We start from the raw sequence: 12,047 nt of genomic DNA on the forward strand, positions 1-12,047 counted from the left end.
AACATAGACGCTGCCTGCTGAGAAGGGAGTTTCGGAAAAATCTGCCATGTTTGCGACTTTCTGCCATGTTTAATTGGAATGGAACTAGTCCCTGGGAAGGAATCCATTGCTTTGGGGAAATTAAATGCTCCATCTGAACAAATGGGAAAATGACTGTTGTCAAAGTGCAGACTTTGACAATTGCAAATTGTAGATCTAGTTTTCCTGTGCTTGCTCTTTTGTGATCCCAGTTATATGTTGACATCTCTGTTTTTTTTTTTGTTTTTTTTTTGGCTTCTGCTGTGTACTTGTGTCTCCTCAGGTTCATACCCTCGGCTGTCATTGAGTTTCCGCATCAAGAGAAACATCGGCTACTTTATCCTGCAGACTTACATGCCCTCCATCCTGATCACAATCTTGTCCTGGGTCTCCTTCTGGATTAACTATGATGCCTCTGCTGCTCGTGTAGCCCTGGGTAACCTTTAACGTTTTGTTCATCAGGAAGTCATTTCTTCCTGTATAAAACCATATCAATCATTTTGTTTGTCTTTTGCTCAAAATATCCTTATATTCTACTTTTTGTCAACAATGATTGAAGCAGTTGAAGCCCTTTCACATGACCCCAATGCAATGTTCCCCAATGCAACAAACTTGAGCGAAGCTTTAAGCTTACGTGATGCTCAAAGTTCACAAGGTTTCAGCTTTGACTCCGTTAGCCACTGATTTCACTGGAAGATTTGCATTAAGTATAATTATGTGGACGATGCAGGTACAAAAAAAAAAAAAAAAAAAAAAGATTAATCAATGTTTATGTAGATTAAGCATGTCTTAAATAGCTTGAGAAAACTGTCCTTAGCATTCCCATTCATCTCAATGACAATTGCTTAGCTGACAAAGAACCTTTTTTTTTCTTTTTTCGCAAGTACTTGGCTATGCAAACCAGCCCAAAGCATTCTAGGACATAAAGCTTTGTGAAACTATGTCTGTTTTTTTTTTCTGCAATATATCACCAGAATTTTTCTCTTTTTTAGAATTGAAATTGTTACATCTTTAGTTTGTTTAAAAAAATGAAGAGTTCTGTTATCTCAGGCTTAACACTTAGCGTCACTTAACATACTATAAGAAACCTTACTACTAGACTACTACATAGTGGCATGTCTTATTTCATCTTAATTTCATTTGGGCATGTCTTATTTCAACTTGGGCTAAAGTAGGAGTATGACGACCCTGTTAAGTGGTCCATAAAAGCCCCGGCGCAAGTCGCGTGAACGTGACATTATTCATTGAAGTGACTAACATGGCTTTCTTGCAGGTGTAACTACGGTGCTCACTATGACAACCATCAACACCCACCTGAGGGAGACCCTCCCAAAGATCCCCTATGTGAAAGCCATCGATGTCTACCTCATGGGCTGCTTCGTCTTTGTTTTCCTGGCCCTGCTCGAATATGCCTTTGTAAACTATGTGTTCTTTGGACGGGGACCCCAGCAGCAGAAAAAGATCAACGAAAGGCTAAACAAAGCCAACAACGAGCGTCCCCGCTATGAGGAGAAGCGTCTGAGGGAACAGGTACGCAAGGTCTCTTGTAAACCATTTATAACAGTTGCACAGTTCATTTTGTGCTGATTAAAAGCTGATTTAAATGAATTTAATAAGCACTGACAATATTCATGCATGTCTAAATGAATATGTATTCACTTAGTTTGTAAGCAGAACAACTTCACTCATCAAAATAACTATCGCCTGAATGAATCGCTTCACATCACTGCTAAAAACGAACATGCAATAGCCCATGACTTTACTTAATCAGTGACGTATTTAATTTGATTGAAGCTGCATTTTATTAATAAGAGAGGTTCCTCTTGCTTGGAAAGTTACAAATTACATTGTCATTATGCTATCAGATTCTAGTCTGCGTTTTGCCGCAGGCTTCTCTTTCGATCCAAGCACCGTAATGTACTGTGAGATAGACTGATTCATTTCTCCCTTCTCAAAATGTGTCAGCCATTTTCATACTTAGAAAAACTGTGTGGACTAAGCTCAGTTACTAAACCAGAGTAATGACTGAATAAAGCATTTGTGTCTGTGTCTATTATGCAAGCATTTTCTTCTTCACCCTCATATTTATGCACTTTTGTATTCTTCGAAAATTGTTTCTTGATTGTCAGTTTATATGGGCGTTTTAATGTTCTCTTCATTTTTTCTTTCACATCGCAAGACTCCATTTCAGCGCCGTTTCAAAGCAACACCCTCAGGTCATATACACAGAGAAGAAATCTGTATCTCGAGGAACAAAGAAAAGTCGGGGTACATGCATTTAGAAATCATATCAGTTGAAACAGTGGAAATTTAGAATCAGAAGTTGATGAAATATTGTCATTAACTACTGTGTGTTAATGCGTTTTAACATTCTGAATAATTCTTGTAAAGTTTCTTCTTCCCAAGTAAAGTTTGTTGTAACTGTGACATCACATCATCGTTGCATCTGCACAAAGTAATTGCTGTTTGAGACAGTTTAGGACTGTCCATTTCCTGTGGCCGCTCATGACCACCCTTCTCTGTCTTTAATTGCCTCAGTGGATGCTTACGGAAACATTCTTCTCACCACTTTGGAGATGAACAACGAGGTGATGCCGTCCGACGTTGGCAGCAGCGTCAGTGACTCACGGAACTCCGTCATGTCCTTTGACAGCTCCGGAGTGCAGTTCCGCAAGCCCATGGCTTCACGGGATGGGTTCAGCCACCACTCGTTGGACCGCAGCACCATGCGCAGTCGTGCTAACTGCCGGCTAAGAAGGCGCTCATCCAAGCTGAAGCTCAAAATCCCTAACTTGGCGGATGTTAGCACCATTGACAAGTGGTCCCGGGTCATTTTTCCTATCACTTTTGGATTCTTCAACCTTATCTACTGGCTGTATTATGTGAATTGATATGCGTTCCCCTAGGAAACATGGGCCATATTTTGAGAGCACATTGAATTGGCTTTGATACAATTGGAAAATATGTGTACACATATATGAAAAGTTGATACATATGTATATGCATATTTCTATATATTATATTTCTATATACACATGCGTGTGTAAAATCTAAAGGACTTTGCTGGTGTAAAAAAGAAAAAAGAAACGTATTATACAGAATGACTTGAATGTTTAAGAATAATACAAAAGAAACATTTCAAGTATTTGAATTCATTTCCTTCTGAAACAAACAATGACTAACATACATTAGTTCCTTGTTCGAGGGTATGGAACTAAAGACTGCATGATATTTTTGCTAAAAGAAAAGACTGCAAGAGAAAAAGAACATCTCATCTGCTTTTTATTGATATTGTAAGCAACCTCTCCCAACCGCAGCTCATGAAATCAGAAGTGGCTAGTGCATTTCGGGGCATCAATAGAGCAGGCCCAAGGACCCGATCCACTGCTTTCCCCATGCCCACAGAAAAGACTGACGGAAATGTCCATTTCTACACTGTACAGCAACCTCTTTTGGAATTATGTGTCATTCCTTGATTTTGCAAGTGACAAGCGTTCTCTTTATCGGACCTCTCAGCTCTGGTCAATGGTTTACACTGGACGGCCATCTTGAGTTTTAACCAATGCATCCTGCTCAGAGTCAGTATGTTTCATTTTCTGTCTTCTCTTTTTTGCAGATTCTCCTTCCTTTCATTATTGGGCTAAGGGTATACTCATATTTTTGGAGGGCATCACCTAAACATGTTCTAGAGGTAGTTCATTAATAGATATTAAGCCACTGGTATGCATCATTCATTGGGAATTTAAGAAAATGAAGAAAAAAAAGAGTACATTCATTCATTCATTCAGTAGCCTTATTGACATGGTCAGGTAGTATTGTTGTTCTTTCTTTACTCTTGTTCCTAGTGCAATTCATCTGTTCCATTGATACAGTATTCATGAACATCTTATAGAGCTTTGTGTTGTTTGGAATGGAGGAAAACCCTTAGTAAGCTGTAACGTTTCTTTAGAACTTGGATTTGAAGTTAGTCCAACTACGTGAAAATGTACAAAGTAAGGAGAGAAAATATTACTGTGTATTCAACAGGGGATGAGACCATGTTTTTATCTGTTTCATGTTTAAGTCAACCACTCGAACCATAGTGTGACCTGATATTGTATATATTCAGTCATTGTAGTGATCCATCCTGAGAATGATATACGCTGATGTTTTTAGTTTCTCTAAAATGTGCCTGTCTGAAACCTGAAGGATGTGTCCTCAGTTCATCATTCAGTGAAAGAGGGCCGAATGACCCTTGATCTTTGACCTTTCACTTTAAGCACTGCAGACCCACCCACAGCTCTGACGTTTTGCATCTTGGGATTGAATCTCAAAGATGAATGACATCAGCATAATCAGGAAAAAAAAAAAAAAAGCTTCTGAGTCTTTTCGGGGCAAAATGACATGTACGATAAAAGCCATGAACTGAAGTGACAACCAAAAAGGCCTATAATCCATTTCTCTTTATAACATTTAGATTAGAAATCTTTATTGTCCACACATGTGGAAATTCATTTACCTCTGACTCACCCACCACCATTTATTTTGGGCTTTGCCTCATTATGATTTACCTCAGCTTCATTGACATTGAGGTGGCCAGATCTTTGTCTATCTTCAGGTGACCACAAACTCCCACCTAAATCCATATATCAATTCATCAACCATCCATATTCATTCAAAGCTCATTTCTGGTAGTGTCTAGATGTCTCAATACTCAGAGCAGTTCGGTTGAGTTAAAGCATCCCAACAAATGCTTTTCACACCAATGTTGAAACAGTTCTTGAAGATGTGGATGAGAACTGAATTGCTAAATAACTGGGCAAGGTGACATTTAAAAGCGAGGAGGGTCCGGTGGTGGTTTGAGAACACGAGATCCCAGGATTTGTTTGAGTTCCCTGAGGAGGATATCCTGAGCAGGCCTCAGACCTCAGAGCTCAGCACAGTCCCTTGGCTCTCGACCCCCACACCAGACCTCCCAACACTTGGGAAAGTGTGGACCAGCCACCAAATCGCCAACAGATCACTCATTCCATGAAGAAACAAAGGAGTCAGGGAAATCTGAAAGTATAGAAGGATGTACCTCAAGGTACTTGCAAGGTCCTACGTTACTTGTCAGCAGATGACCATAGAAGCACGTTCAAAGGATTTCCACTTATCGTGTTATTATATGTGTTATTGTGAGCACGACCATAACACCTGTGCAAGAGAGCCAGTACTCTCAAGTGCAAAGCAAGACATGCACAGTTGCATGCACAGTGTAGCAATTAAGTTAAGCGCAAATCTGCACTAAAAGAGGATGGAGGTCAGAGTGCTTTTCTTGAGAAACCCTAGCTATTATGAGTGTTATGGGGGTGCCTTGGTCAGTTGAGACTCCCAGTAGGCATTCAAGATGCTGCAATGCTGCAATGCTTTGCCAATGAAGGTTCAAAGGCAGAGTTGTTAGGTATACACATTTAATCTATAGTGTTTAGATGTGGATTTACAATGTAGATCAGACCTTTTAAGCTACAATATCAACCCACCTCTATTAGTGCAGTGTTGTAGACAAGTGTAGTGATAAGTTGAAAATGCCAACTGCACCATTAGCCAACTTTTTTCTTAATGTATTTAAGGGAACCGGACCAGTTAGAAGGATTTTTTTTTTTTTTTTTTTTTTTTTTTAGACTGGAAAATAAGTTTGCTTTGCCTTTGTCAAATGAGAAAAGGTGGGAAAGTGGCATGATTCTAGGTGGCATATACTTTTAGGTTTATTATTATTTGCGTGCCAGCCGCTATTAACTAAGAAGACTGCACAATTAAAAGGATGTTGATATATTTTTGTATCAGATATTATTGATCTGATTTATCAGTCAGTGTCCATAAGTGCTCTAATTGTTTCCTTAGAGTCACTAATAAAAGAGAGAGAGAGGGAAAAAAATGCATACAGCATCATAACCTGTGGTTCGGTATATTATCCATGAGAATAATTAGAAATTCTTAGTAGTAGTTTGTACAAGAGTTTTCGTAACTACATACATATATAAGTTAGCACCCATTTACTACATAGCTTCATTACCTTCTAGTAGACTTGTTGGCACTATGCAGTCTTTCTTGCTAATGATCAGTTTAACGTTCCACGGGGTAACCTGAATCATTATTGGTCCATGCGTCCTGACCAATCACCATAGGCAAGGGTTGAAATTTTCGATAGAGTAGGGATTAGTGAAATGCTAATACAGCCATACTGTGCCACTGAGACATGTTGGATGTTGAATTTGTTCAAACTGATATTGTGTTCAACATGTTCTTGTAGCACCAGCACTCTGTTTATTCACAGTGAGCTTACACCTAGAACAGATTTTTGGTAAGATTCTGGTTTGTGGGCATTTGTCCCTGCAAGATTTGCCTTAACGAGATCATTAAGCATTTTTTCATGAAATATTTCTGAGCAATACAATGCAAATACAACAAAGTTCATGGGAGAGGGATTCTCTTTCAACTCAATTCAAGCCTTAATCATGGTTATAGAGCATTATAATTTGATCATTGGACATTTAGGGTACAATTAAGTTAGCAGTTATAGAATCTAGAAAACACAGTGAGAAATTAGTTCCCTCAAATGTCTCACCCAGGTACTCTGGCTATGTTTCCACTGCTTAACTTCAGAACCTCAGAATGTAGAACTAAATATTTACAGGTTTAGGATTCTGATGTCTCACTTTTTTGCACCTATCTTACAATTTTTTTTTCCCTGTTAATTACACCTTTATATTTCACATTATTCACAGTTTCTTGTAATTGTGATTTGTATCTCACAATTTCTATAATTGTATCTTCTTTAGACCTATATCTCAAAATTATTATATTATTTCTTGTAACTGGAAAATCTTCTGATTGCAACTTTATTTCTTGTAATTGCATCTTTACATCACACCGAAAAAGTTATTTTAGCATTTTATCCCAGTTATTTGGTTCTGAGTTTTGTGAGTGGAAACATGGATATTGTAGAGTAATTCACATCAGAAATTATAATATGAATAATCTATTAAAATATATATATTACACGTAGCCCAAATGCAAATATCTTCATAGTTGGCCTGCTTGACCAGTTTGCTAAGTCTGCAACCTACTGCAGTACAAAAACATTGATATCAAATATCTTATATCTACAATGGCACAAGTTGCTGTTTTATAAATAGCTATCAGGTTAATCATACAGTGTGTTTCACTATCTAAAGGGAGTTGGTGAATGCAACAAACCATACTAGCATTTCAACTTTTTTATTTGAAAGTTTATAGTTTCACCATAGTGCTAGGATAGATAAATTATCATTAAAACCAATTTGCCAGTTTACAAGGGTCATTTGGCCAAAATACTCAGATAAATGTAGCAGCGCTGAGTTGAGTGGGTGATGGTAGTCAACTTAAATTTGTTTCTTGTTAATAAAATCATTTAAGTTTTGTAATCTTAATTTCTAAATCACAAAGACTAGATTATTACTAAATCAGCATGATTTTATCTTTTGTTGTGTATTTGATTTTTTTATGAAATTACTTGATCTTGAAGGTTGGTGGCTCTGTTATCAGTCTATTCTAGAATGTTTCAGATGTGTGGGCTTTAAATTGTGATAGAAATTGCTGCTAATTATCACTTTTAGCTAGTGATGAGCAAGACAGCGTTCAGTCTTGACCATTTTATTATACATGTGTCATTTCTAGTATTTGGCCATTCTTCGCCACCTTAAAAACTGTGTTTGAAAAGAAATGGGCCCTTTGTGTCTATATTTGTAACAACTAATCTTGCACACTCTCTGAAGAATAGTGGCTCAGCCATAGATACACTGTTGTAACACACAAAAATGGCAGGCTCCGTCTATTGAGATGGATGTTATTCAAGAAATAACGGGACAAGAATATCATTTGGAATAGCATTGTGTCAAGGTAGCATACTCTTGAGCACTGATGGGATTGTTGGCCTTTTTTGGAAAATGTGACTCATCGTAATTATTAAAGTATGAATACTTTTGTGTAATTTGCTATCTGGTTAGGGGATAGGAGACACATTTTCCTTTTGCCTTGCACTTTGCTTTAGTTTTAGACAAATATATTGTTTGTTAGTTTTTTGTCCATTTTTTAAACAAGCTTTGCACAAATTATGGGGGGAGCGTATGGCAGAATTCAATGAGGCTAATGTGTTCTGATTACAGTGAAGGACATAATAATCTACGCACTTCACACAAATCACCCCATATGTTCACTTCCACATTTTCATACAATGAACATAACTCAACAAATCATCAAATAGTTTTTCCTTGAGTACATCGTTTTTGTCTTTTGCTACATTTAACCATGACGCAGGAGAAAAGGAAGTACAAAAACTGTTGAACTGATTTTAATGTGAATTTTCTTGCCTCTTGTGTATATGTGTAATTACATGTGAATTGTATTGTAAATATGATATCTTTCACTTATATTTCTTAATGCATGAACAAAACAGGGCAGTTGGTAATAACAGCTAGCCTCAATGCTACTGGCATGGACAGCTTTTACAGCACTGGCATAACTTCTGAAAACGATACCTATCTCTGAAAAAAAAAAGAAAAGGAGAAAAACTCACAAAAACGATACCGGTTTTGTTTTGCATGTCTCTTTTCAGAAAGGTTTATTTTCATAATTTAATTTCTATTCTAAAACTGGCCATTCATATCACCCACACATACAAAAAAAAAGAAAGATTTTTGCTTCTTCTAGTGCACAGAGATTGAACCAAACACTGTAAATCTTAAATTAAAAATAGAAACCAAAAAGAAAAATACTAACTATATCAGAAGAGGAGAGTTATGGAGAAAATTATTCACGGAATCATCATTTAAAAAAAGAAAAAAAATATGCGAAGATATGCTCATTTTCATCATCTCTTGCTTTTTTTGTGTATCACATACAGCTGAGAGTAGATAGACACACCTTTTAAGCCATTAGCTCAAAGTAGACTACACCTGCTTACATTTCATTGAACAAAACAGCAAGTTAACGTTTCATGCCATGAGAATGCATGACTGGCAGAGCAAATTCTCAAAGTTTGTTGAAATGTATGAGCCAGTGACTTTGCTGTGCTGAATATTTTTTTCTTCTTTGCGCCAGGATAGCGTTACTGATATAGCAGATTATAACACATAAACACAGCACCCACAAGCGAAGTACTAACCTGAAGAGAAAATCCTATAAAAAATTTGCGGAAATCTAGGGCAATCACTTCATACCTAATTTGAGAATTCGATTGCTATTCAGTACTGTTTCGTTTCATTTCTATTTGCCTGTATTTGTTGTATTCTTTAAATGAATTGTTAATTCTTATTGTTGATGTTTTCTCATAGCAAGGAAATATAGTTCTACTTTACATCCTGCCCTGAAAGTAAAATGCATTCTGTTTTTGTGTTGTACTGGTTTTGTTCTCATTAAGCTCTTGGTTTGATTCTGTTGAACTATTGAGGTGTGATGATTTTTGATGATCCATTTGGGGGTATGATTTGTCTTCATGAAATCAACATTTGTAAAGTATAAGGTTGTATTCTCTTCTTTTTCTTTACTTTGTCTTTCTTTCTTTTTTTTCTTTATTTCTTTTGTTTTTGTCAGTGCCAATTAATGTAATGGTGTCGGTCAGCTTTTCTAGGTGTTTGAGCAAAATGTGTTTTTTACTAATACAAGATGTTACAGTATGTGGTACAAAAAAAAGGGTTATAAGTAACCAACTGACTTTTTACAAATAAAGGCTTATACAGTAAAGAACAACAATGCAGAATTCTTTTCATTTGCCATTTGTGGACTAATGTTTGAATTTTTTTTTTTTTTTTTTTTTTGCTGGCTATTGGTTTTAACTCATTAGTCCCCAAATGGTAAATCATGTATGTTTTCAGAACATGATGTAAGGAGACACATTTAAAGTGCTGCAGGTCTTCATAATGTCATTTTCTTTTCTTTCTGTTTTTAAAAGGGCTGCAGACATATTTAGGGCAAACTGAGATTGCAATCAGACGCAAGTGAAGACCATTACAATGTCTTGTATACTCAGTTTGAATTTGATTATAATAATGACACAATATTAAAGATACACCTCCCGCCCAACCTTTGGTCCTGAATAAAGTACCATCAGAATCCCTGTTGGAAGAGTGTAATCTTTGCCCCATAACAACATTAGTTTTGATGCTTATATTTGGCAAGATTCTGCAAGAGAATCAGAAGAAGAGACATGTATATTAGGGCTCTCATATGCCGTAAGAAGAGTAGTCTAACTTGCCTTGATGAGAAACTGAAACAGTTGCATCACTTTGTAGAAACTTTTTAAGAGACAAAACTGAATGAAAAAGTCTAAACACAGGAGGTACCCAGCTGCAATGAAGTGAACAGAAAAGACAGTCTTCTTTTGTTTCATAGTCTATTAAATTTGTTAAATTGAACATTTTTTTTTTTTTTTTTTTTTTTTATAATTCCTCTTTGCTATTTTGCCATGTTGTGGATAACTGGAACTTTCCATAAATATGATACATATTGGTGTCTTGTTACATATTTCACCATTAGATGCACCAATTCCATGTTTTGTGATGTGAGAACCATTAGATTTAGGTTTGAAAAATGATCTAACCAAATTCATGGAAGTAATGATTTTTTTGACTGCAAGCAACAATTAAATTCATACAAAAATTTCATAAATTTGACAATCAAATTTGACTGTTATTAAATAATATTAATGTCCAAAATCAATGTTTACCACATAATAAAACTGTATTACTGCATAATTTACTTTCATTACCAAAATTGTACTTTTTTAATATTACTATTATTGTTACACCCAACAACTAAAATAATTTTATATTACATCTTGTCAGTTTTCCACAAACTACTCTTTTTGAAACTTTGTTGCTTAAACATAGCTTTAAGGAAAGCTTTCAGGTGGGGGGTGGGGGTGTTGGCATGGGGTAAGACAGAAGTAAGTAAGAAAGATCCTATATAGAATCTTGAGGGAAATACAAAGTTGTTGTTTTTGTGCTCCATCTTGCCTCAGTAAACTTTGAAAATGTTCCCAGTGGAGGAGATGCACTTATGGGGCTAGGAGTACAGAGATCTGTTGGGAAGATGGAAGAAGAGCACTGAACTAGATCAGCGAAATGTGCTGGCCAATTCCTTGTTCCATTGTCAGCACTCCATAAAAAAAAAAAAAAAAAACACATCAAATATTAAGAGGATGCATTAACATGGGCCAGAAATTGATGGCTGCTCGGGTGAGGGGTAAAAAAAGAGATGAAAACAGAGGTGGAAGATACCATCTTGACTCTACTTTGCTGGTTTCTGTGAGCTGTGGACAATTCTCTCCATCTTGAAAAGTGGAGGTCTGTCGGGTTTGGTATGTGAAAACAAGAAGAAATATTGGTGAATTATTTGTTTTAAGTGGTGATGTTAATATAGATGGATGACTGATATATGCATGCTAATCAAATTGTGTTTCCTTTAATGCATTAATGCACCACTCGCAGAACCAGATGGAATTGCAAAGATTGTAATTGTTTTCAAATACATTTTCCACAAACAGTCTTCAGTCTTCCACTGGTCTGACAAATGTATAAATCTTACAAATACATGTGCAGTTCTTTCTTATAGCTATTGCTAGACACTCCGTAAAAATAGGGCCTGTACTGTTAATATAAAGAGATTTTCTGTATTATTTTTTCACAGGTGTTTTAGCTATATTTTCAATTACGCATCGCATTATGTCGTGTTTTAATGGTTTTATGGAAGAAAATGACCAGAACCTTTCATGTTTCTATAAAAAATAAAAAAATCTCACAGTGAATAATCTTTACATTCGTTTTTATACCAAGTATCCAGTCAGATGTCTGATATACAGTTCCTTGGTGTCCTTTGAAGTTATAAATAGATTGCGGAAAGTCACTTGGGGGAATAAAGTGCTTCAATAATACTTTTATTTATAGATGTGGAGCATGTGATGCGAATATTACAATGAAACTTAATACCAGCAGAGGAATCCCTGTTGATAACTGCACTCAGTACTTACACGG

The 12,047-nt window shown here is 36.2% G+C and overlaps 1 protein-coding gene across 1 annotated transcript in view; it reads left to right on the forward strand.

Annotated features, from left to right (window-relative positions):
- The window catches only part of gabrb4 (gamma-aminobutyric acid type A receptor subunit beta4), a 49,918-nt gene extending 39,219 nt beyond the window's left edge, over positions 1–10,699 (forward strand). Inside the window, exons 7-10 of the mRNA XM_042711350.1 lie at positions 302–454; positions 1,292–1,548; positions 2,197–2,286; positions 2,556–10,699. Of these exons, the coding sequence (XP_042567284.1) occupies positions 302–454; positions 1,292–1,548; positions 2,197–2,286; positions 2,556–2,909 (854 nt within the window). The 3' untranslated portion in view covers positions 2,910–10,699. The remainder of the gene's footprint in view (positions 1–301; positions 455–1,291; positions 1,549–2,196; positions 2,287–2,555) is intronic.
- The last annotated feature ends 1,348 nt before the right edge of the window (positions 10,700–12,047 follow it).

Source organism: Cyprinus carpio, chromosome A21 (assembly GCF_018340385.1).
Source record: "Cyprinus carpio isolate SPL01 chromosome A21, ASM1834038v1, whole genome shotgun sequence".
Taxonomy (NCBI): domain Eukaryota; kingdom Metazoa; phylum Chordata; class Actinopteri; order Cypriniformes; family Cyprinidae; genus Cyprinus; species Cyprinus carpio.